General features: G+C 42.9%; 1 protein-coding gene across 1 annotated transcript in view; it reads left to right on the top strand.

Annotated features, from left to right (window-relative positions):
• The window catches only part of INPP5A (inositol polyphosphate-5-phosphatase A), a 247016-nt gene that overhangs the window by 171175 nt on the left and 49477 nt on the right, over positions 1-26364 (top strand). Inside the window, 1 exon segment of the mRNA XM_086466868.1 lies at positions 1183-1267. Coding sequence (XP_086322994.1) covers positions 1183-1267 — 85 coding nt within the window.

Here is a 26364-nt window from a genome sequence, read left to right as displayed (position 1 = left end):
TCCCTGCCTCTGGCTCAGTTGGGGTTTCTGACATCGTAACGCCAGAAATATTTATATGTTTACTTATTTGTATATTTCCAGAATGTACATAGTGTATTGCCTTGCATTTGTTTCTTATTTCTTACCTATTATTCATCCATTATACCGTTGTGGTTTTGTGCGTTTTGTCTGTCTGTGTTCTTTATAGCAGCAGTCACATTTCAGGTGTTTCATACCTTCCTCAACTACTGATAGGAAATGAATTGTATTGATTCCTGTTTGAAATTAAGCATGAATCAGTGGCTTTCCAAATGCCAGGATTTCTGGACACATGATCCCTTCCAATCCCTAGCATTCTGTGATTCTGTGATGTAAAATTGCACGTTGTTAGGAGTACTAGACAATTGTCGTTAATAATAGATAAGCTAATAATATAATAACAATTTTTAATACAGGATTTGAAAGATGAACAGTAATGCCTCGTGTCCCTGTTTAGTACTGAGCAAAGGCTTCAGAAAAAAGTCAGTCTTTACGTCCCATCTGGAATGGTCAGCTTTTAGGTGTTGAACCTCAGTGAAAATCTGCTTTGAACAAAAAAGACAGCTGTCTTTCAGAGAACTGTAACTGAGCCAGGAAGAACCTCATAGGTCACTCTCTGTCAGCTGGGATGATTAATGTTTACCCCTAACGTGTCACTTTTCATATAGTTCTTGGAGTACTAACAGATGCTGGTGAACGTTCTGATCACAGCCTTACAGATAAGTAAACTCAAATGTAGGCGTACTCCGAACTCGCCACTCATTTAGGGTTCCTAATTCTTGGCTGCCGAGCCCAAAGCCATGTACTTAAACTTCCAAAGGTGTGGAGTACCTCCATAATGTCATCAAGATTTATGTGATGCCCAAGTGCCGGTTCTGTGTTATCTGTACTAGCTGCTTCAACCTTGCTTTCCTCCAAACTGCTCATTCAGCCAGACAGGGGAAAGCAGATGCGTTATTTTACCGAGGCTGGAGGTAGAGTTGCCTAAGCAAAGAAAATCAGCCCCAAAACATGGTTAATATATTGTTCCACTATAAACTGGTAGTTTGATCATTCCAGTAATTATTTCTGAGATGGTACTTAGAAGATATGTGTATTTGTGTATCCTCGCATATATGTAAAGCTGAACGACAGGCCTTTTTGTTTCCTTTTGTTTTTTTCCAGAATTATAGATCAGCGGTTTGAGAAAGTTTCGTATTTTGTCTTTGGAGATTTCAACTTTAGACTGGATGCCAAAGCAGTAGTAGAGGTAAGACTTCTATTTTTCTTCTGTTGTAGACCCTACCAGGTTTTATTTCAAATAAATGTGGAAAAGCTAAAAGTGACTTAACACACTAATCTTAATATTGAAATCAGGCTTGTCCAAGGATACTTTTAACAGGAGCATCTGACAGGTAACTAAAAATCACTGGTGTGAATCTGCTGAAGCAATTAAGAAAAGCACAGCTGTCGTGCTGTGTTTCTTCTCAGCACTGGTGTGTGAAGTGAGTATCGGCTGTAGGTGCCAGTGGGCTGCAGGCTGTGCCAGCTGGGTGTGGTCCCGCGTATGGAGAGGAGAGAATGAGGGTGCCCCTCGAAGAGGAGACGCGGAGTCTCTGTGACGCGTGCAGGAGTCTCTTCCTGCGGCAGGCGTGGAGATGCCTGGTTTGAAATCTCTTCGGGCTTCAGCACAGGATGCCACGTTGTGTGTTTGTGACTCAGGCCATACGGTCACCGCTCATGGTGCATCTCACAGTCATTTCCTACAAGCGGAGTAAGCGTGGGTTTATAGTGCGGCTCGGGGTGGGGGGAGAGAGACGTTTCCTCAGTGTCTGTGAGAGAAACCACACTTTGAAAATACAAGCAGACATTTGTGCAAACCTTGGTGCCAGTAGCATCTCCGTGTAGAAGGAAGCCTGGAAGATTTATGTGAAGCCAAAAAGAATGCAGTAAACCTTTTTCATCCTGAGTTGAGATTACCCTGACTTGACTGCTGAAGCTTAGCTCAGGTAACATGGGGTCAGAAATAATATCCAGGTTGAGGACCAATTTAATCTCATAGTTTTTCCACTTTAATTCCCAGTGTCTTTTTGGTGTCCTTGAGGATAGGCATGTATCTTCTAAACCAAAAGCTTTTATTTTGTAAATCAAGCAGCGGGAAGTGGCCTGTTGTCTCAAAGGCTGGCTACCCCTCGTACAGTCCTTCCGTACGTGATGGCTAGTCCTTCATCTGTTGAAAAATAGGAGTTTGACATTACAGCACTGCGTGTGTAGCTAATAACTTCCTTCGTGGAATCCTTTATACATTGCAGTCATTTAACCAACAAACTTAAAGCATAATTGAAGTGAAATTCAAGTCTATGATTCAGAATATGCAGCTTGGTACCACAAACGTTAAGGACTAAATCCTACTCTGCTACACTGCAGTTACCATAGTTATCATCAATGTTTATAGATTACTTGTTTTTGAAATATTGTGCATGTTTGGGTTTTGTTCACTAGTGGTGCAATAGTATTATTCAGAATGCTCCTGTCTGAGAACACCTCTCCCCAATCGTCCTGCAGCAGCATTATCTCCTACACCCACTATTGATGAAGGGCCCTATAAGTTGTTCCTAGCTTACTAACTGCCTAGCAGTCTGCAGGATTGAAACTGCAGAGAATGCTTTCTTTATTACCAGTAGGTTAAGATTCTTACATTTATATCTGAGAGTTTCAAAGTGATCCATTTCTAACAAAATAATGTCACGAGCCATGGACAGTGCATACTGAGCGAGCTGCACCGCAGGTGGGAAGAGTTACGGGTGGTTCCTGGTCCTGGCAGAGCACTTCTCACCTTACGAATGCTTTGCCAATGTCAATTAATGTTGTTGCACGTGAGCGCACGAGGTGTATTTGAAGATGAATCAAACTCATTTACCCATTCTTCCTAGATAAGGGGCATGCATGTGTGAGTGTAAAAAGCGTGAGAACAACAGATATTTTCTGTTGCTTTGTTTGAGAAGTAGCATACCCCATTAACCACAACTTCACTCGCTACTTTGCAATGTTAATTAAACATAATTAAAGTCGATCTAGAAACTTCTAGTTGTAATTTACGTATGCACAGTTGGAGTCATACTAAGTTTGTTTTGTGGTCTTCTGCATTTGGTACCGTTTATAAACTGGTATGTCAGGAGATCCAAAAGGTTTAAGAAACAGCTCTCTCATGCAGGTGCTACACAGAAGTGCTAGTACAGGCAATGTGTCTTTGGCAGCATCCTGACGCCAGAACAGTCATGAGTGAATCAATAGTGAGCATACAGCACTCTGTTCTGACAATGAAGTCAAGGCTCCTAGGAGACAGATCAGTTTGTAATTTGGAAGGGCAGAGTTACAGGCCACCTCTGTCAGGAGTTACTCTAGATAGGACCTAATGGTTTAACTGAATATAAGATGCATGAGATCCAGTCCCAAATCACTTCACAAGCTAGTTCGTAAGTGGTGTTTCTCAACTGTTTTTCCAAAGCTGGCAGAGTGCCTTGACCAAGGCTGTGCACAACTGGCAGCGGCAGGGCAAGAGCAAAAATGGGCAAAGGTGGTTGCTTATCTAATGCTCAGTGACAGCCAAAGTGTTAGCCTAACCCCCCAAAAAATGTCCTGGTCCCTTCTGGCATTTTAAACGTGTGCCTGTGCAAACTGGTATTAACCGTTCTTTCAACTGTTCAGCAGTGCAGTTAATACTAGGAGTTTTAAGGGTTAATCCCGGTTGTGTTTGTATATATTACTAAATTTATCTCTGCTTTTCTTACTGACCTTTTGAATTCCCTCTTGAGACCAGGGTATGCTGAATGCTTGGACGCTAAGATGCCACATCAGTACGTGTGCTGTAGAAATGTAGACTGTGGTTATACCAAACACAAAGAATAAAGTGTATTTCTGAAGGATTTCCCAATTAAGCCATTGAAAGGGAGAATCTGAGAGCTGTTTCAAATGCAGAGTCCAGACGCTGAAGTGCAGTGTGCTAAATCAGATGCCAAAAATGTTGTGCTTATTAATTTGTAATTAATAGGCAATAAATCATTAATATATAATCTGTTAAACATTTTATGGAAACCTTAATCTACAGCCATATTGATTTCCTTGCTAGGAAAATCTGCTTCACTGTTGTTGGAGTAGTCCGGGGCGGGAATCAATGAAATGGGTAAAGGCTTCTGGCAATTCCGAGATCCATGTGTGCATTAGCAAGTGCGTTGTCCGGGGGGGATAAACTGACAAGAACGAAATAGGACGTTTGTAGCATAACGAGCATAGCAAATACACTTGTTTTACGGTGGATTCAAATTACAGTTTGAGCATGATTTGCAGCTTGGCATGATGATGTTCAGAGAAATACCTGCACCTCAACTGTTTAAAGCATTTCAGAGATGTCGTCAACCTGGAAAGGGCCAGTGATCAGGTTCCATTTTAGTCTAGTTTTCTTGGGCCGATGTGCAATTCAAATTTCAGGGAGCACAAGAGGACCTGGAACGACAAGTTTTTTCCTGAAGTCTCAGCTGTTTGTGTGCTCCAGGTGTGTGCCAGGCACCAAGGATGTCGGGGTCTCTTTGCCAGGTCTTGGCCAGGGACACCCCATCCTGGCTCTGGCTGCGGGATCTGCTCAAGGCCCCCGCCACTGCCTACCTGAAAATAAACTTGCAGAACTGCAAACGCTGCTGGGTGTTAATATAAAGGTTCAGTATTGCTGTAGTAATAAGCCTCAGAAGTTTGTCTTGTAGCTAAATCCCTGGCAAATCACCACTCTGGCTCACTGCATCAACAGGCTGAAAAACACGCGTCGCCTCGTCGCTTCACTGCCCGTGCAGCTCATCAGCGGCTCGATCCAGCATCTCTCAGCTGGTATCTCTCTGCCAGTACCCGCTATAGGAGCAGGTTTTGCTGTTGTCCCACGACGACAGCTGCCCTGGCTGTGCTCCCCGGCTGTGCTCCCCGGCAGGCTGCCGCCACGGGGATGCAGGGCCGCAGAGGGGCCTGGGCTGCCAGCCCCGGCCTGGCCGAGCTCCCCCTGGGCCAGCTGGAGGGGGCCCTGTTCTGGGTCTAGCGCTCTGACCTGCCTTGCTCCTGGCAAGGCACATTTGAAATTACTTGGAGGTTTTCTGTCGGGTTTTCTCGAGCAGGTGCAGGCACGTGGCAAGAAATGGGGAATGCTCTGGTCTGTCTGTCCACTGCATTCAGCTCGAACACCTCCCTGACTCTGGTGGGAGATGCCTTTCGTCCCGAGCAGCACGACTCTGGGCCAGCGCACTGGCAAAATAGTAAAGGCCAAGTGCTATTGCTGGGGTGGCAGGAGTGAGTCTTCCTAATGCATGTGCGGGAGTAGATCCTGATCTCGCTGGGGGTATCCTCAAATGCTGGGTGCAGTTTTGGGCCCCTCGCTGCAACAAGGACACTGAGGTGCTGGAGTGTGTCCAGAGAAGGGCAGCGAAGCTGGTGAAGGGCCTGGAGCACGGGTCTGGTGAGGAGCGGCTGAGGGAACTGGGGTGTTCAGTCTGGAGAAGAGGAGGCTGAGGGGAGACCTCATCGCTCTCTGCAGCTGCCTGAGAGGGGGTTGGAGTGAGGTGGGGTCCGTCTCTGCTCCCAAGTAACAAGCGATAGGATGAGAGGAAATGACCTCAAGTTGTGCCAGGGGAGGTTTAGGTTGGACATGAGGAAAGATTTCTTTACTGAAAGAGCGGTCCAACATTGGAACAGGCTGCCTGGGGAGGTGGTGGCGTCACCATCCCTGGAGGTGTTCAAAAAACGTGTAGATGTGACACTTGGGGTCGTGGTTTAGTGGCCACGGTGGTGTTAGGTCAAGGGTTGGACTTGATGATCTCAGAGGTCTCTTCAAACATTAATGATCCTGTGATTCTATCATCGGGGGCCTGATCCTGACACATCCTGCTGGGACTGCGTAGCTGAGCTGTGTGGTCTGTCTCTCTCCGTAAAGGAGGTAAACGCCACTGCTCTGTTACTGCAAAACATCCAGGAAATCTTGTGTTTGCAGTCTGGCCTCCTAGAAGGCACCACCTTTTTGAAGATCTGTTGTAGACCCATCCAGGCTGGCAAATTACAGACACTTTTGCACTGCTGCTTGTGCTGTGTCTTGCTGGCGTTGCGTTCGTTTAGTGCTAAACATCTTCAGTTCATCATCCTTCGTGCTAGAAGGGTTTCCAAAAAGAAATCTTGTTAAGTAGGAAATGTCTTTGGTAGGGTAATACATACAAAAGAAGGATTTATATTTCCTCAGGGTTTGATCATTTTAAGGTATGCTCTAAGACCCTAATTTTTTTTCTAATGGTCAGCCAAGTTCAGTTAATCCTACGTATGCAAAGTTGGCTATTTTTCTGCTGTTTAAATTCAAAGATTTGCCTACTGAATATTTTTTTTAAAAGCTTGATTTTTTGGATGGTACAGCATTCTAATTATTTGCCCACTGCTTCCAGATATCTTCCAGTACATCTATTCCCAGCATTTTATGGAAATGTTTACAACATACACAGAATTGCTATAAACTTTTGTATTAGTTTGACTATGAATTCTAGTATGTATCAGCTTCTCTGCAATGTCTCTAACACAGGTATTGTCACAGCATTTCGTAGAGATGTGAATTTGTGATGTTTCTTTGTGTAGAAGGTGATTCTCCTATAATTTTTCTAGAACCTCTGCTTTCCCTGTGTTTTAAAGATAATACAGAGACGTCACCGAAATCTTTGCAGTTATCAGAAATACCTTGCGATTTTATAGTAGTGTGTGTGACAAAGGTAGTTTTTCTGTTTCTGGAAAATTATCTTCTAAAAGTGAATTGAAAAGAGATTTGATGAGGTGACTTTAAAGAAATCTGCAGCAGCAGTGAGGTATAGGGTAGGCTGAAGTTGGAGAATATTCCAGAAATATAAAAATTATTATGAGTTAGCATTTTAGTTCTTCAGAAGAAGGTAATCGTGTAAATGCTTGGAGGTTCTGAAGTTAAGCAAGACTAGTTGGCTATCAACTTAGTAAAACTGTGGATTTGAAAATCTCTGAAGTGTTTAAGGGTGAGAAGGTAACTGAAGGGAACTGGGGGGGGGCGGCGGGGATAAATGAGGGGGTTTATTACAAAGAACAGAGGAGGACAGGTTCTGTTTGTTTGATACGAGAAATTAAAGAAATGAAGTTACTGTGGGTGACTCATGGAAGAAGTAAGTTGATTCTAAGAGCAAGCAGGTTATCACCTCTGCGGCTGCTGCAGACCACACAGGGTTTCATGCTGTGATGAGTCCAAGGCTGTTCTAATCTCCACTTTTACCGTTATCTATATATGTAACTTTTTTTAATGGAAACAGCTTATTAGCGCTAATATTTTCTGTAAGCTCCACGAACACCTGCTAGTGTAAATGTGGAAGCAGGATCAGTCCCATAAATCTCTCCTTGCCTCCTCATTCATGTGGATCTGTGGAAGTGCGAGGGTCGTGACCGCGCCAGGAAATCTGTAGGGCTGCCTGCGCACCGGCGTCCCGCGCGGGCTGTCGTTTTCTGTCTGTAACATGCAGAGGTGCCCTTTCCCCTTCGTTTGCTAGAGCAGGCGTTTACAAGAAGAGAGCGTTCCCATTCGGTTGGCCCAGGCACTCTGCTGGAACTTGGCGGCTGGTGCAGCGCCTCGAGCAGAGCTGCCTCCTCTCACTGCTGCCCTGCAGCAGCCCGGCGCGTCACAGCTCACGGCATCAGCTGTGGTTGTCGGGAGAAACATCTCTCCCTCTGTTCGTCGTGTCTCAGTGAGCCAGTTCACCAGTCTTGCTTTATTTAAATCACCGTTCAAGTGTTAGGTGGGTCTAGACCAAAAAAGAGTATTTTTGCTGTCAGCTGGCCATAGTCACGGCCTATATTAGTCTTTGAGAATTACTGTATTTTCATAGTTTAGAAAAAAATCAGTTATCTGCTGAAACTCTTAGCTATATATCTTCCTAATCCTATTTGTCCATCTTAGGATAAGTACATTCAGGGTAAATAAACTGGGCTTATTTTGACTGTTTTGGAATAAAAACCTGTTTCTGGCTCAGACTGCTGATTCAAAAGTCTCTTATTAAAGTTCCCTGTACTTCCAAGAAAAGAAGAAGGATAGCTGTGAGCTCCTCAGTTCCACAAACTGCAACTCAGGAATATAAAATTCAATATGCAAATCATAGGTCTTTAGGAGAAAGTCATATTAATGACAAATCCATTTGCTCAAGATAAACCATGACCTTCACTTGTACCCAGAAACAATTTTCATTTTTCCCTCACTGAAGGACATTTTGTTAGGGTTGATCATAACTTGATAAGCTGGAGGGAGAGAAAGTGCATCATACATGAACATTTATAAAGGGAGCAACAGAAATGCTGTTTCAGGATTCCAGCCATTTTGGCCTACAAAAAGCTTTCAAGCTCTATCTGCAGAATAAGAACCAAAGTCCTCCTCTTGAAACTAGGAATTCATGCTTGTACACCTACCTCATCCATTTAATGGGTTACGTTCAGCCAAAACAGTCCCTTTCGAGACTTCTGCCAAGCAGCCATTCGATAAGCCATAACTGGAATTGCTGATTAAATGTTTTTTAAAAGATAATAACCGCTCGTAAAGAAGTTGCACATCTAGCCCCTCTGCCACCTGTGACCATTTGACTTTATATTATCTGGTTAAATCAGAACGACTTCATTCTAGCATGACTTTTTAGCTCCTACCATATTCCTGATGCTACAGTGAATCACATAATTTTGATTTGGTCGTACAGTCTTGGCACAATATGGTCTTTGTTGTGAAAAATACAGTGGTGGCATCATCTTTTTATCTGGTGTGCTTGTGCCAGCAAAAGTTCAAGGAGCACTCCCTGTTACTGCTGGGATGTGTTCGTCTGCAAAACGTGGACCTCCTCCTGTAGGACATCTCTCTCTCTTTTGAACAAACATCTTTCCTTCAAAAAAAAGCTGATACACAGCTTTGTATGTCTAAGTAATCAATTTAGATCTTACTCAAATCAGAAGGAATATTTTAAGTTTAACTGGTTTCATTATGGAGTCGCGTGTTTTGTGCAGTAGCTAGGATCTTTGCAAACTCCAGCCAACAAATGACCCATTAGTAATTGTCAGCAAAAAGATTAATAGCTAATTAGGCAGTTAGCACTGATTTGGAAACCTGATTCTCAGTGAGGTGGTCAAGCCGTGGGTGGATGTGGAGACTTGATTACCTTCTCATCTTCGTGGGAGTGCTTCCCTGGACAAGAACAGGTCATCTGTCAGCATGAGGCTCTTGCCGTCTTCTTGCAGTATTGGAGTCATCAGTGATCGTCTGGCTGTCTTGCCAGGCACAAGTGTGTGTGTGTGTTTCAACTAAGTGTTATTTGCAGAAGATGCTTTGAATACCTCAGGAAAAGTACGTGTAAGAATTGCACATTCTTGTTGTTACAAACACCACAGTCATTTCTTGTTTTTACAATTCTGAATTCTTTTGCTTTGACAAGTGAGGATTCAGGAGGAACTAATAATGTTTAATTTGTATTTAAAATACTGACACAGCATAAAGAAGTGTATGTAGTCGTGGGCGTATGCAATTCTGCCTCCCTATCCAAAATCAAACCAGACATTGTTACCTTTTCCAGGCAGTGATGATGTGCAGATGTCTGTACATATACATTCAAGATCTCAGCTGCATCCATTTAATTCGCAGCTGAGTGGTAAGCCCTTGTAGGTCCTGCAGAATTCCTGAGCGGAGGATAAGTGAGCCATCTGCTGCACGGCGGTAGTTCTAGGCAGCATAGTATGGCATCTGAAGAACTGTTTTTAAATCATGTTCTGTATCTTTGGAGTATTGTTTACTTTTAAACAGTTATTTTAAGAGTATTTTCAGAAAACAAACTTTGCATGTGACATTTCTTCTAGCTATGACTGTATGTTTTCCTCAGCAATTTCATAAATTAAAACAAAAATTTAGAAACATTTTTCTTTAGTAAAGCGGTATGATAATGATACTTACTATTTTAAGCATTTTATAATTCCCATAGCTACAGATTTCATGTTTGCTTCTTTGTAAACATAATCTATTTCAGTGATTTGAAATAATCTGGCAATTTGGATGTTTGTGACCACAAATACCATTCCATTTAGTATGGCAGAAAATGCGATTACAATTGGAAAATTATTAAATTGGGAAATGTTTAAAGTGGGGATTATGCAAATTGTGTTCTTTGAAACCATTTCAGCATGGTAATACACTTGCAGAGAAACGCTGCTAAAAGAAAATGTAGCATTAATGACCACAGAGATGACACAGGGACTGTGTTGGCCACAGTATTTATGAAATAGCTGATGTTTCAACTCTGTAAAGGGAGAACTAGAAGGCATTTTCAGAAACAGAAAATCATATGTATTGGACACCTGTGCTTTAGGACATGTGATTTTTCAAGTTCATGAGTCTTGAATGGTTGGAAGTCACCAAGCTGATTTTACTCTTCAAACTAGACTATGAACCTGTCTGCTGATGCTGGTTCGTACCTTACTTGCATCTTCAAACAGACCTGATCTTCAAACAGACCTAATCATAGAATAAGGTAATTTCATTTAGAAAGAGCCTCTTGAGAGCTAGTCCCATCCCCTGCTGAAGCAGGGTCACCTGGAGCGGGTTGTATTGGACCGTGTCTGGTTCGGTGTAGAATATCCCTGAAGCTGGAGACTCCACAACCTCTTTGGGCAACTTGTGCCAGCGCTCGGTCATCCTTGGGGTAGAAAAGTGTTTTCTCATGTTCGAAGGGAACCTCCTGCATTTCCATTTGTGCCCATTGCCTCTTGGCTGGTCACTGGGCACCACTGAAAGACCCTGGCTCTGTCTTCCCCATTCCCTCCCATCAGGTGCGTATATACATGCATAAGATCCCCCAGAGCCTTCTCCAAGCTGAACAGTCCCAGCTTTCTCAGCCCCTCCTCGTATGAGAGATGCTCCAGTCCTTCGTCATCTTTGTGATCTTGCTCTGGGCTCTCTCCAGTATGTCCATGTCTCTCTTGTACTGGGGAGCCCAGAACTGGGCACAGCTCTCCAGGTGTGGCCTCAGCAGTGCTGAGCAGAGGGGAGGGATCACCTCCCTCGACCTGCTGGCAGCTCTAACGCAGCCCAGCGTGCTCTTCATGTACCGAATAATTTCTGCATAGCAGGGTATCGACCTACACACTATAGTAGCTGCACATCTGGTTTATATGCACAACTGAGGCTGCTGAAAACTTTTGAGTTGGATCCTTTCTCACTAGTAAAATGAAAAGAAGTCTCAAGTGTGTAATGGGCATCACAGCTGTCTGGTTCTAGGCATCAGTAAAACCGTTTTGAGGCATGAAGAAGCCCCTTTATCAAAAAAAATCTTTAGCTTCAAAACATGAAAAAGATGGCAGTCTTTCTTTTCACTGCTTTAATTCTGATATCTCCTTCTGCAAATGGAGCAGAATGAGAAAATTAGTAACTGCATAGTGATTTGGTGCTGAAATTGCAGAAGTCTTGGCTCAGACAAGACATGGGCAATTGCTGACAGAAAGCAGAGGTGTGTTTTAAGAAAGAAGGTGAACAGGTAACATCCCAAGCACCAGTGCATGACAGGCTTGTGGAATGACATGGAGTGGCAGTAGTTGAAGAAGGAAGGAATCTTTGCAGCCACTCAATCAGACGTGGCAGTGAGCTCACAACTGGTGAAGCAGAAGCCTGCAAACACCTGGATGTTGGATTTACTGCCCTGGGTAAGGATTCCTTGTCTCAGCTCTCAGCCATCACTGTGTGCCTAGGTGCTGTGTTATCCCAGTCCTGAACCGGTATCTGGTTTCTGCCTTTGGGGCCATCAAAAAATACCTTTCCTTTCTCTTTAAAACATTTATCTTACCTGTGGGTGTGTTCGCCCAATCTTTTCTCTAACTCGCTCGTTCCCTTTCCATCCCTCTAAAGGTTCTATGCCCAGTTCCACATCTCCACCCGTCTCTCCGTTTGCTGGTTGGGATATGGAGAACAGAAGTGTCTACAACTCTTCTTTTCTCCCATTCTTCTTTAACAAATATTGAAATTATGTCTTAAAACAAGAAAGAAAAAGTATATGGAAAAGTAATCTTTTTCCAAATGATGACAGTATGAGAAAGAATGTGGTCAAGAATTGCTGACAGGAAATTACTAATAGTTTGGATTACAAAGTGTAACTTCAACACTTATATACCAGTCTTTGGTGTTTGGGCATATAATTATATTATTTTATTCTCCTTAGAGACGCAGATTCTTCAAGAGGTGAAACTCCTGTCTTGTACACATTTCATAGTCTATTGTGTGATGCCAGAGTAGATACTGAATATAGCATAGCAATAAATAGACATTTTCAGGTGATTTGTGCATGGTTTGAGTCTGATCTCAAATCCTATTGCTCTATAGTCATGAGTTGTTGAATACAGTTGGAAGGGTTGGAAATACTGACACAATGAAAACCGTCAAGAGCCCAGAAACTTACTTGTACCTGTTCTAGGCTTAATCGACGTGTGTAAGTCTAATCTTCTGTCTTTCCTGTTCTGCAAGAACTGAAGCTGATTAACGCATCTTTTTAGATCAGCGAAAGTGCCATTTCACACGCGATGTTTTAACATTGCAATTATGCCCATAAGCTGCTCAAAATCTGACTCACAGACCAAAAAAAAAGCCTCTTTAGGTATTTCTGATGTGAGTCTTTTGGCTGGTTGCTGCATTGAAGGGTAGTTAGTTGTAGTGAGTGAGAAAGGAACCCTCTTCCTGTAGCTTTTACAGCAGCAGGACAAAACAAAGAGGCACAGGAATGCAAGTGCTACCCCAAGCAGACCCCCTCTTACAAAAGTAGCAAATGAACTTAAGCTTGACTAAACGTTGACTGAACCAGGACTATCGAAACCTCGTCGTCTCCTATTAAATCTTTAAGTAGTTAGGAAGGAAAGCTTCTAATGCAGTGCTACAAATCACGCAAGAGAGCTGCTTTTCGCATGTATGAAAGGAATTGTTCTTTCTTTCTCATGTTCTTCAGTTAACGTGTTCTTTGTCTCTATAGTGGCTGGTAGTTTAAAACTGTAATAGGGTTCCCTTCTTCCTTCAGTAAAGTGATGTTAAGCCATCTTTATAGAAGAAAAATTACATCGCTTTATTTCCGAGGTAAACCTGCATATCATGGAATAAATTATTCTTGATAGCTTACGAGCTTCAGATCATGTTTTCGTTCCAGTTAGAAATGTGTGTAAGATCCTGGATTGGTTTCATCTTCTCAAATGGTTCATTGTAAATAACATTATCTCGAAGATTTTAACTTTCTTTACAAGCTAAACTGATTCTAGGAAAAGTTGGAAACAAAATCCTGCATAAAATGAAAATGTAATAAAGATTTATTAAATTAAAATGAATAAAACTTCAGGTCTAATAAGGACAGTTTTATTAATGAATGTAAATTGCAGCAACCCATCTGAGGCACCTGCTAAATGTTCATTATAAATTACTCTCATAGACATCGTGATGAGTTTCATATTGTAGCCAGACTTATAAAAGCATGCAGATTGCTTCCTCAAGGGACTGTATATTTACTTAACAGTGCAGTTAATTGCAATTATTTATTTTCCAGTGATTGCAAATGGCTTCTGCATTAAAGATATATGTGGCTATTAGGAATTATTCAATTACCTCTCTTTTTCTCAGTAGTCTAAGTCAAACCTGAGCTCAGATTCCCCAAGGTAAGTCAGCAGTGTATTAACTCAGTGTGTTCCTTGGCTTTCTGCTGGGGCCAAAACTCTGTAGTCATACGTCCTCTCAGCAGAGCCAGCTTGAGAAATACTGATTACCCGTCCCTGCAGCTGATTTTTTGACATCTTCCGTTCCATGCTGATGCTGCCACACTTATTGGCAAGATTCATAGGAGGTTAATTAAATCCATCTTCAAAACAACGAGGGGCCAATGAGCCATATCCTCGTTGCAATAGTAAATTAAATGATGCAATTGTTTCTGCTTCCATCACGGATAAGGGGAGAGATGAGTGAATGAATTGTTCTCTGGCTGCCTCCTCTGGGGCCCTGGAGGGTCTAGTAGCATGTGGTCATAAACCTGCTTTTAATTTGTGGCTACAGGAAAAGACGACACTGTTATCAGCAGGCAGAGGTCTCGCACGGCATCACGATGTGAAAGATGACACTGTTTAAGAACTAGAAAGAACTCTATTCCCAGTGGGGCTCAGCGGCTCCTCCTGTTTCAGATGCAAATTAATACAAACACGGTTACAGAGCAGAACAGAAAAGATGATACATTGATCAAATTTGGCACTGCGTGGGCCGTAATTAAAACGTACACAAATTAAATGCAATTATCTCGTGCTTTCTAATAGGGCTGGGCGTCATTAAACTAATTAATAATGCAGTCTATCAGCTCGGCTCTGCTGCTGCGATTGTTCGGAGTGTATGTTTTATGCCTTGCGTGGCAGCGAGTGGCAGCTGGGAGGCTCAGCTGGCACCGGCTCTCGGCGGGTGACAGCGGTGCCAGCAGCGCCCGTCTCCACGCCGGCCCAGCCGGGCTGGCTGCTGCCACACCTGCCATCCATCACCTAGCCGGCAGCGGTGGTGCGGGGCAGCACCGCGGGGCTGAGCCCTGCTCTCCCCACCGGTGGCTGGGTGCTGCGGGGGATACACCTGCTGGCCCGCGGGCCGGCTCTGAGGACAGACTGCATTTCCGAGCGGCTCCGCTTCAGAGCTGAGCCCTGCACAGCAAATGGCGGGGGAGAAGGGAGCTCCCGGAGGGCGTGCGTCTTCCCCAGGGCTGAGGGGTACCCGTTAGCACAAGGGGCAGTGCTCCTGACAAAGCAGCCAACGTCAGCTGAGGGAGACCTTGCAGCTTTCCTCAAGTGGGCTGGTTCAGGAGGCTGAGGGTTTATTCATACACACACGGAAAAATTGTCTTGTCAGTGGCTTACGGCTATCGAGGTGCTAATGCCAGGTCCCAGGTACCCCTGCAGCCTGCCCGGGTTTAACAGTGCTCGTCTGTCTCATAGCGGTGCAGGTTAAGTTCTGCTCGATGACGTACTCATTGGGAAGCAGATCCCAAGATTTGTTTACCAGACCTTTTGACAGTGCCAGGGCCTTGCAGCAGTAATGTGGAGAGTTTCAGTCGGAATACGGGAGGCACTTCATTGCACTCGCATCTCTAGGTGTTAGCAATCCATTGGTTTAAGTCAGGGCAAGAGGGCTCATCGTGTTGCAGGGACTGCAGCTAGAAAAACACACGTATAACTAACCATTAATAATATTCTGACTTGAAAATTATTTTTATAAAAACAGGTGTAATTCAAATAATTAAATGGAGTGTTGTCATGCATAGCGAAAGTCTGTAATAAATATTTAACTAAAGCCACTTTTTTTTTTTTTTCTGGTTATATCTAGTATAGAAACTCATCAACTCAATTGAGGCAAAATATCACCTGTATAGATGCTATAAAATATGTTTTTCTCCACCTATTGTATCATTTTAGAAGAAATAGATGTACCTGGAAAAAAATGTGTTCTTTTTTACACTTTGGTTTATTCCCGGTTGTTACCATGATTCAAAATGTTAACATCTATGGACAAATTATGCACTAGTGTTTGGAAGGCACCCATTGATGGTATAAAACAAAAGAAGGGGGCGGGGGGACGCTTGCACTGTGCATGTTTGTGCAGTATATCAGAAGCATATGTATACGTGTTTTCAGTCTCATAAATGGAAGCCTAGAAGGAGTCTTTTCAAAAGTACACCATGTGGGATAGCATAATATTTTGTTTTCTTATCAAAAACAAAATTGAGAAGAATTTGGTATCCATATGAAGATCAAGGAACAGGATCATATCTGCCTCTGTCCTATACACAGGAACTCCTGTTGCAATGGTGAGTTTTGTTCTTGAGTTGGAGTCAGAAATGCAGTAAGAGTTGAACTGAATACACAAAATCTCTGTGTAAGTGTGCAGCTGTGTATTTTAAAAATGTGTCTAACAAATTTTTACCTGAAAAAGTCATTCTCAAAAGTGGGGGAAAAGTACACTAAGGAACCAAGATAGATATTTTGTGAAAAAAAAGAAAAACCTTATTTTTGTGTAGATTTGGACACACATTTGGTGTTGGTGGAAGAAAAGCTCTGCCGTTGCTATGAAGTTTACGCTGGCACCTCCTTACCACTGACCAGTGGTAAATGGAGTAGTACTTGTGGAGGATGGGCAAACTGCAGTGCTTCAAATACATAAAGCTTATTTGTGCTAGGCCATTTATACGACTTAGGTAGCAAACACCTTTGTGTAGAGACACTAGTTTGCTGTTGCATTGAATCGTTTGGCATATAGTCCTGATCGCTTCTGTTGCATTTATAGTTAAGGCCACCTTATCTAAACTGTGGTGTGGTGACAGATAAAAGCCTCCAGATTCTTAGGGCTTGGGTTTTTATATGTGACAATGGTACAAGAGCTTTCTGAGTAAAAGACGGCTACTGCATCTCCTTTCATAGAGGCACAGTTGATGCAGCATCTTCCCACAGGACAGACTGGTTTGTGTGTGAGCTGTAAGACACGGCATCGCTCCGCATCCGTCGTCACAGCACAATGCTGCTTTATGGGCTTGCAGCGGCTGGAAAGCTACTCTCCTTTGTTCAGCACCAGATACTCGATGTCCTGCTTTTCTAGTGGAGAGGAAGAGCTTTCCTTCAGAGTTTTAGGGTAAAAAAGGTGTTTATTGACTCCGCTGGTAAGTAGTTTAGGCAGCACTGCTTTATCAATGGCCCCAGGACCCCATCATGCCTTGATAGTATAGTATTTGACAAAAAGGCACCTGAGTATCTCAAGAGTTTCAACTTTTTGACCTGTTACAAACTTTATTCGTTCTTGCTTTTCAAGATCCAGGTGAAGTTGCCTTAAATAAAACAAGATGCTAGTAATATTTAATGGAAATAAACTCAGTGGCTTGACAAAGAGTAACTAAAATATGCAGTCTTTAGGCAAAGAAATCCTCCAATTTGAGTTTTTAAAAAAAAAACACATACCAGAATAAAGTCTCTTTCCAGACTAAATTTTTCAACTGTATTTAGTACGTGAAACGAATTCCATTAACGCAGAAAACTCCCACTAACTTCAATGTACTTTGTAGCCCTCATTTTCCTGCCTGTGCCCGTGGCACTTGTTTCCTTTTTTTAACACATTCCTTTTTCTGAATATGTAATTATCACTCAATAAATCCATTTTGAGATTATTTATATTTGATTCCTTCCCACTCAGACATGCATAAAAATTACAGAAATAAAAAACGTGGTTATGTATTTCCACAGTTGAATACTGACTCATCAGTGAGTTATTGAGTTGCCCTTTGCAAGAGGAGTGTAGGTTCTTCTGAGCTTGGCTGTTAATGGGACCTCTGCCATAAAGTCAGCACACTTTGTGGTGGATTGTAAGCTGATCATGTAGGCACACATGTAAAGCTCTTTGGCAGACTTAGATTTTTCATTTCTTTCTCTTTCTTCTGGCTTCTTCGGGCCGCTCTGCATTAAGGTCACCTAACAAGAGAATGGATCTGTTTTGAAGATCCCCGTTCCACTTCAAATTAGCATAGACATCAGTATTAATTAAGAGGGTCCAGGAAACACACCCTTAACTACTCAGTGACTTGAAATAAGCACGTGCAGCTTGTTACACTTTTGTCTCACTCATGGTACTTTCTGTGTTTTTTCTGTAGCAAAGAGATAATAAATAGGCAAGCAGCTTCTGTTCATCAGTCTTTCTGAGAAAGACTCGCACAGTGGTGGTAGTGGAGAACATAATTTCTAAAAGATTTTGATTGGATGCAAGTCTCCACTGTATTTTATCATTTTGTGCATTATTAAAGGAAACGTCGATTTTCCAATCCACATGATGTATCCACAAATCTACCTTTATTAATATTGATAATTCAGACAGCAATTTTACCTTTCTCAGAATAGGATTTCCCATAACGTGTCATTTTTCCCAGTCCCAATTTGAGATGAGATTTTGACATTTCAAAGCAAAATAGGCAAAATGACAATCCAGGAATATCAAATCAGTTATAATAGTTGTTATAATTTTTAAGTTGCTCCTCCTCAAAAAAAAAAAAAAATTTTACTGGTTTCTTTTACATTATGAAAAGCTTCCTGGCCACTTATGTGATAATGCAGGTTTTTGAAGTTGAGACCTTTCAAGATTTTATTTTCCTCTTGTGAGTGAACCAGAAATTGAACAGAGGGGCTAATACTTTGAAATCCCATTCTTTCTAATGTGGGTGTTTCAAGGTCGGGCAAAAGTGCTCCAGCCGTCCGTAAAGAGCCCCAGGTGGCTCTGGAGCAGTCGCACCCCTCCCCATGCCCCTTCCAGCTGTGCTCCTTCTGATCTTTACCGAGAATTTTAAGCTAATGTAGATAATTCGTAATCGGGGGGTTTCTTAGGATTTAGGGATGGAGAGTCGGATTTAAGAATTAGTCTGAACAGCAAATAATAAATCGTTTAAAATTCACTTCGCAGTTGGTGCGGGAACTGTGAGCAGCGAGGCGGGGAATGGCGCTCAGAGAAGCGCCGGCCGGGCCAGGCGTGTTGGGCAGTGCTGCGGGGACGCGAGCGCCTGCTCGGGCGAGAGCTGTCGGCCGAGCGTGGCCACGCTCCGGCCCTCGGCCTGCAGACGGCCGTCCCAGCCGCCCCTTCTTTCTCCCAGGGCGGAGGAGAGTGCGCGACAGCCGTGTCGCCCGCAGAGGGTGTCACCGTGTGCCCGTGGTAGCAGACTGGGGCTCCGGGGCCTGATGTCCGTAACATGTTCGGTGCGATGGCGGGCCACCCACCCTTCTCGGTGTGGGCCGTGAGGGCGGCAGCCCCGGGGATAAGTTGCCCGAAGACAGAGGAGTTGGGGCGTCCTCCGCTTCTGAGCAGGGAGCGCCTCCTGCGGCACGGGCACCCGCCCCGACGGGCCCGGGGCCTGCACTCGCAAGGACGGGCGTGGGCCGTCTCCTTCCAGTCTGCTCAAACACCCGTGTCACGTAAAGGAGATGAGTTGTCACAGGAACTGCGTCAGTCAGCCAAAGTACAGCGTTGTCCCAACGAGCAGCCGTCGCGGCTGTCCAAGGAGGCGCTGGTTCTGGAGAGCACGGCAGGGATTGTGCCCGTGGGGTGTGAGGGAAGGACTCCTCACCCACCCGTAACGACTTCAGAAACACAACCCATGTCACCCTGTCAACTAGATTCACATAATCAATACGTAGTAAGTTGCTTTATTTTAAGCTATATGTCTCTGAGGCATAGCAGAGGAGACAGGTGGTGTTATTTTAAATGTTCCCCTTTCCCAAAGGCCATTTGTTTCAGCTATCTGCTGAAAAGGTGGAGGGGATGAAGTGATGGTGTTGGGACTGTTCTCCTGCTGCTCTCTAATCCAGCCTAAGGACTGAAGGACCACCAGGAGCACGCCTTGTGCGTGCTTTGTCTTTGAAGTGGCATCACCTTTGTCTTGGTAATACATTGCCACAGAGGTTCTCTATATCCTGCACTGCATAAAACATCTCTCAAATCTACAGCCTGACGACGGAGATCAAATTATTTTCTTCTTACACAAAGCTCAAAAGGCTTTCTTAGTGAATGGGGCGGGATTCCAGTTCCTGGTAGTGACTGATACATTGCCTCCTGTGAAAATCTTAGCATCTCATCTCTACATTATTTAAAATCTAATCCTGAACTCTTGCATTACTGCTTACACAGGAAATGTTAGGATGTTATTTACAGCTGTTACAAGCTTTCACAAGGATCAATAGTGTGTAAGAATTTAATAGGTAAAGCCATTAAGGGGTTAAAATGAATTTTATGAAAAGAGATTATAGGATCTTTATCACATGTTGTTTATCTGATCAACAGTTAACAATTTAAGACAGTATTATCCTAGTAAAAAGAAGATTTGTTTCAGATACTGACATAAACATCCCCTCATAATAGTGGCTTTTCATTTACTGCATTGCAATGTACCATAAGCTTAAAGGCACAACAGCTTCTTTGTGTGTCTCAATAATGCTTGTCCAGAGTGATGTCAGTCAATTTTTGACCTATACAGTCTGATGTTATTCTGAACAATCATAGAATAGATTTTTTTTTTCCTTTAATGACTGAAGAGTATGCCAATAAAATCCTTGAAAATTATCATATTCCTTTATGGTGTCTTGCTCTGGAAGAACAAGGTATATTACCCACGTGGTCATTTCTGCAAAGTCATTCAGATCTTTCATCTGGCTCCTACTGGCTTTTGTTTTTTCCTTGGATTTTTTTTCACATACTATTGGGTAGTTAGAGGACCACTTCTTTGTGGCTGACCTCCCAAACACTTCTGTAACTTGCTGTTGCAGTGGATAAATAAACACTAACAGTTAAATAGCACTTTCTAGTACAGCTTGGAAACAGAATTGTATACATGAAATGGCATCCTGGCAGGATCAGATTCTGAGTTCAGGCTCCATTATGGCACTCTAGAGTCCCGTAGATAGCATACCAGATGTACGTGAAGGGTCACCCCCTTTGTGCTCCTTGGGAACTGTTCCTCGGATGTGGAAAAAAGTCTGTAGGATGGACCAGGGTTCATGCAAGATGCACATAATGCCTCCAGGTATGGAGGGTCGCCCTCCTGGCACGTGCTGTGCAGAGCTGGTGCTCCACCATCCCTAGGGGCTCCCCGTGGGTGCAGAGGCAGCGCTGAGGGGCAGGACTGAGCGGGCTGGTGCACCATGATGACACAGAACAATGCGCTCGGCCTCTCCAACTTTCCTGCCAGAAAAGGGGGAAAATCAGCTTCCTGGAGGAAAAATGCCTTCCTGAGCTCTTAATGCAGCACAGCTTCTCAGCATCTGCCACGCAGACCTTGCCACGAATGCAGACCGAGGCCGCAGAGCTCAGCCCTGCCCGCATGGGTAAGCGCAGGGAGGCTGCTAAGTGGCTGTAGGAAGATTTCCATCATCTGCCATTGAGCCCTCTGATACCCAGCCCGCGTACTCTGGAGTGGTACCAGCAAATAGCCTTCAGACAGTCAAAAGTGGTTAATTTACTCTCCAACCTCAAAAAGTCCAGTATAGGTTACAGTACCACTGCTGCTAGGCGCATAAACTCCTGTCCTTACTGCCTGTGTGTGGCACTCGGATCACCTTGCTTCCATAGAGGCAGTAAAGAAAGGCATATACTGGGTATGGAATCAGTTTGTGTTTCTATAATGCTGTTTCTAGATTACTTTTGTTCATATAACTAATGCTGTCCTGAAACTGCTGACCAGTTTCAATCCTTTGTACGTTTTCAGCAGAACACACTGTAGCAGCAGCACTGTCATTACGTCTGCAGAAGCACAAACTTAACCTGGATAGAGTTGGACTTTTATATAGATCCTGTATTTCCCCCTCACTGTTGTTTGGGGTTTCTTGAGTCATGAATTCCCTGCAGCACGGTCCCTAAGCTCCCCTCTGAGAAACAAACACCTCCAGACCGTGGCTTCCACTGCTCTCTTTCTCTGCCCTTCAGGGTGAGCCATAGAAGCATCACAGAAGGTGGCACTGTGCAACCCTGTGATTTGCAGCTTTGGAGTAAAGTACGTGCTAAATGCTTGAGTGGCAACAACTGAACTTCAGCAAGCCAAAGGTCCAGCATATACAAGAGATTTAAATTTGAGATTGCCGAAGTGGGTTGGAAAGTTGTTTTTCTTGTCTGCCGGATATTTCACATTATATAAAATGAATACTAGATGATAATTGCCGGTCTGGTGTCTCGTATTGATTTAATTCAATAAGCAGCTTCACCTCCACCTCTTGCATGCACTTGCCTTAAAATGTATGCCTTATGAAGACAGTGATTCAAAGTCTTTAGGAAATCAATATCAAGACAGGGTTCTGTTCTTCAAATATTGACAGCAGAATAACTCCAAGAAACAATGTCAAACAATAAAAGCAGGGATAGACAAAATTAAGGCTGTAATTCTATTGTAGTTAGGCTCCACAGAAGTCTCAAACAGTTGCCTGACATTGCATATTTTATGTGCTTTAGCAAGTAGCTTGCGTTGACCCCTTGCTGTCAGAATTTCTGGTTGAAAACCTGTGACCATTGAAATGCAAGGCTATTTTTGCTCATGATTTCTGTACAGTTGGCTGTTTCACTTTTTGCCAATAACTTGCACAGATTTTTTTTCAGCCACAAGTGTGCACTGGGAAGATACAGAAGGGTATGTGTAGGCTGTTACCATCAACATTGTTCCCACCTTTGATAATTTCCCTAGAAGTAAATAAAACTTAAATCAAAGCCTGTAACGTTACAATATTTAAACTGAGCACTCTGTGTGCTAATTTATTGTGCTTTTGTAATGGTAATTTTAAAAGCCTTTAATACTAGCAGCTGAATTTCCTGCACGTTGAATATAGTTCCAAGAAGTTGAAGGATGTCTTTTATGGAGTAGAACGTGTTACAGTTAGTGCAAATCATACTGGTTGCTTAGTTGATATGGTTCTGAAACCAAATTGTTACCGATAGTTCAGTACTGCAACATACTACGTTATTAACATCCATCCAGAAGAAATATCTTTTAAATGCCAATCAAAACCCTAGTCTGTTTTGATTCTCTCACTCTGAAATATCTGAAGACAGTCCAAAAGTCTAGATAATTAGTGAGTATCCCCTATGTAGCTGTGAGAATTTCTTTTCAGTAGGTGTTGGAGGCTTATCACTTACAACTCTTTCAAGTATTACCCCACTTGTAAATGTCATTGAATAAACCAGCAAGATTTATGTTTCATTTCTCTCTTTCATTTTTGCAGTTTTAACAAGTGCCGAGTTTCATGAGGATGTCAGTATTGGAGCCAAGTGAAACATTTGAGAGCTCTGTTCACATCTGATAGTAGAAAATTCAGTTAATGTTCTTCTTGAATGTGCTGAAAATCTGTTTAACGTGACGTATTTCTATGTACTTTAAAAAAGAAGGAGAGCTTTGAGCCGCCTGTGCCTGGGTGATGTGTCCTGACCATTAAATCAGTAAGTGGCAGTTGGGTGGCAATCTTGCCTTCTGCTCTTTGTCCACTTTCACCGTGGCTGCGACTGCAGCACTAGCAGCGTGCGCAAATGTGCTCGCAGCCTGTTTGCCGAGCCAAAGCTTTTGTGGGATTTAGGCAGAGAGGTGCCTGAAGGGGCTGTAGACAGGAGGTGGATGTTCTGCAGAACAGGGTGGTCTTGATCAGTAGGGTGTTGGATTTCTCCTGGATCATCACTCCAGCAGTTTTGTTGTTCCTTCATTATTCTGTCATTTCTTTCCTTTTTAGTTAAGAGGGTCATTTGCTATGTTCATTACTTTTAGACATTTGGAGCAGGATCAGTATTTTACTGTATCTGACCAGGTTTCCATGTAGAAAGTAGGACAAAAAAATCTACATCTTTTATTTCATACACTTAATAAAATTGAAAATGCTGTTTCAGAAATAGCAGAGGTCTTCTGTATGTATTTCTGCTCTACATGCTAAAAGAAACAGAGAATGTTCATTATGTGAAGATGACAAAGCATACAATAGCCTATTAGTAATGGCGGAAGGTTCTGACTAGTGGGACTGGCCAGTTCTAATTGTCCATCTGTAGCAAACAATCTTTAATGTTAGTTTAGAACAGATTTGAGTACCTGGAATGTTGCAGAATGCTAAAAGAGGGATAGATTTGTGCCTGTAGTTAAGGGGGGAAGCACAGAGGAAGGTTCTCATTAGCTTGACATTTATTTCAGGCAAACTAATGGAAAAGTTGCTAGTGAGAAAATAACGGAAAGATACAATGCAATCACAAAATATGGTTGAACAAGGGAGTTTGTCATGAGATTAACAACTTGGATGAAAATAGTAATCAAGTGATCATATGGCAAAACAAGTTCATTGAAAACACATCCTGGTTTCACTCTGCGTTTGGCCGTGTTCACATGAGTAGGAGCACTGAGGAGTCGTCAGCAGTCAGAACAGTAGGAGACGTGGAAGATAAACAGCTCAGCCTCAGCTCCCATGGCAATGCCATGGCACAAGTCATCAATGCGTCTTCAGGTCTGTTTTTTTTAAGTTGTGAAGCGTGTGGCTGCAGAGCTGGTATATTGAAATCCGTCAATCATCTTCACTCCATCTGTGGAAAAAGCATGATTTGGCATGACAGGAGTGTAAGGTACTCTGTCTTCTTACCGAGACCCTAGGCCAGACCTGGACACCAAAGAGGAATTACTTTCACAGGCAGAGGTATCAGGTTTGCTGAACCAGGCTTCCTTAGACCTCCATTAAATTTAACTTGAACAGCCCTGGCTGGTAGTTCAGAGAGGGTTTCCCAGGAGTTTGTAGTTAGAAGGCTGTGGTCTCCACATTCTGCTTCTTTACAGCATGTTTACAGCAACGTTCCCATTCCTTTCATGTCTAAATGATATTTAGAAACTACTAGCAGACAATTTCAAATGAAAAATCATGCATGAGAAATTAGCCACAAGAGTGATTAATAAGGGGTTCTGTTCTTGGAGCGACTGCCAGGGGAATTCGTGAACGTCCCATGTCTCATCCAGAGCTAATGTCTTTCTGAAGATTTGTTTTAGTAGAAGAGGTGCCATTTGCTTCAGTTCAGGAGGAAATTAGCGCAACGTAGTGGTCTGTGATATGTATGATTAGATGAGACAAATGCATGGCCTCTTTTGGCTCGAGTTTTGACTTAAGTTCTTAAAGCTTCCTAAGCAGCCTTAAGTACCTTCTGCCTCAGATCTTTTTGTTGAAATTGTTTCTACAGGGTTTCATGCTGGTGAAGAAAGATGACACTTCTTTCTTTCTTTACCATGTGTGTCTCATTGATGCTAATAATTAACAAGTTAAATCTGCACCTGACCACAAACGGCTGATGAAACATTTCTTTTAGTTACCCACTATATTCCTGATAGAGACAATCAGTAGGTAAAATCTATGCAAATGTGCAGAGTTCAAGTGAGGGCTATCCTGAACAGGACTTAAGCTATGCACCCGCTTTTGTGCCAAATTTTTCAGGGTTTTTTTTTCTCCTGTAATGAATACATGTATTTTGTGCATTGGAGCATGGCACAGGGCCTTTTGGATGGCAGGCTCTTCAAGAAAGAGGAAGAGAGTTTTAATCACAAAAGCAGAAACTTCAGTCAGATAAGTGATTCTACACTTTGTTTCATTTGTAAATGGTGCGTATTGGCTTTTGTGAAACAGAACCCGGGTCCAATTCAGGACAGCGCTTCATAGATTCTTTACGTGGGGCTCTTTGAGTCTGAAATAGTGCACATGAAAAGAGAAGGAGATTGAACGTAATTTGTTCCAACAGCTAGTCTAAGATTTTTTCCAATCAAGATTCTCTCAGCATATTCCTCTTTGTTGAGCTATAAGCAGCTTTTAAAATAATAGCATTAGCCTATATTTCAGGACTTCACTGGGTGTTCCCAGCTATGGTGATTAGTTACAAGGAACGAGAAATGTGTGTATTGTAACCTTTTAATGGATATGGGAGACTTGTAAACTAAGTCGAGATTTGAGCAATTTGTAGATTTCAAAATGAGCTGTAGACTTCATTGAAAAAGAAAAATGCGTCATTGAAATTCATGGTGCCACTTCGGTTTTCTTTGCTGAGATTTATCATTGAAAGCCATATTGCTTTCCCTTTCCCTTTATTTAAAGCTCTTCAATACATTGTTTTTAAGGTCCATTTCTTTTACAAGGTTTTCCTTTCAGCTTGCTCAGGGTATCGGGTCCTATGAACATCTGTTTGTGCCTAAAATCAGCCAGGACCTGGATTGTATCCTGCCTCCCTACTCCCTTTTGTTTCCAGAGGCTATTGTTTCCGATTTCATGCTATCAGAGGGGCTGCATGTTTTCCTGTGTGAAGTTGTCAGAGAGATAAAAGCACAGGAGCAGGGTCACATTTCGAGGGATGGGCATGAAAAATTGGTAAAATGTATCTTGAGGGCCACCCACAAGACTTGCTTGAAGAAACTCAGAAGTAGGGAGTGGAATTATAATTTCAAAATTGTGCAAATTCTGAAGTGGAATAAGTGCTGGTGAAGTAAGAGTTTAACTGGCAGAAATCTCTTAGTCGGATTTACACTTAGTTGACTTATTCCTCTTAGGTAGCTTGAGAGCCTTCAGTTGGACTTTGTTAGAAAGAAAATACCATCATCTTCATTACGGTGCCTGCCCGTATCGCCTCAGTACGAGAACGAGGTGCCAGAAGATTTAAAGCAAGTGTGTTCCACCTTTCAGTCATCGTAACATGCTGGGGAAAAGAGAAACGTTAGTGAAGGTGTCTGCCTGTCCAAAATGACCAGTGGTATACGAGACCTGCAAAGA

Source organism: Leptosomus discolor, chromosome 6 (assembly GCF_034619465.1).
Source record: "Leptosomus discolor isolate bLepDis1 chromosome 6, bLepDis1.hap2, whole genome shotgun sequence".
In the NCBI taxonomy this organism is placed as follows: domain Eukaryota; kingdom Metazoa; phylum Chordata; class Aves; order Leptosomiformes; family Leptosomidae; genus Leptosomus; species Leptosomus discolor.
This window is presented reverse-complemented; position numbering and strand designations above follow the sequence as displayed.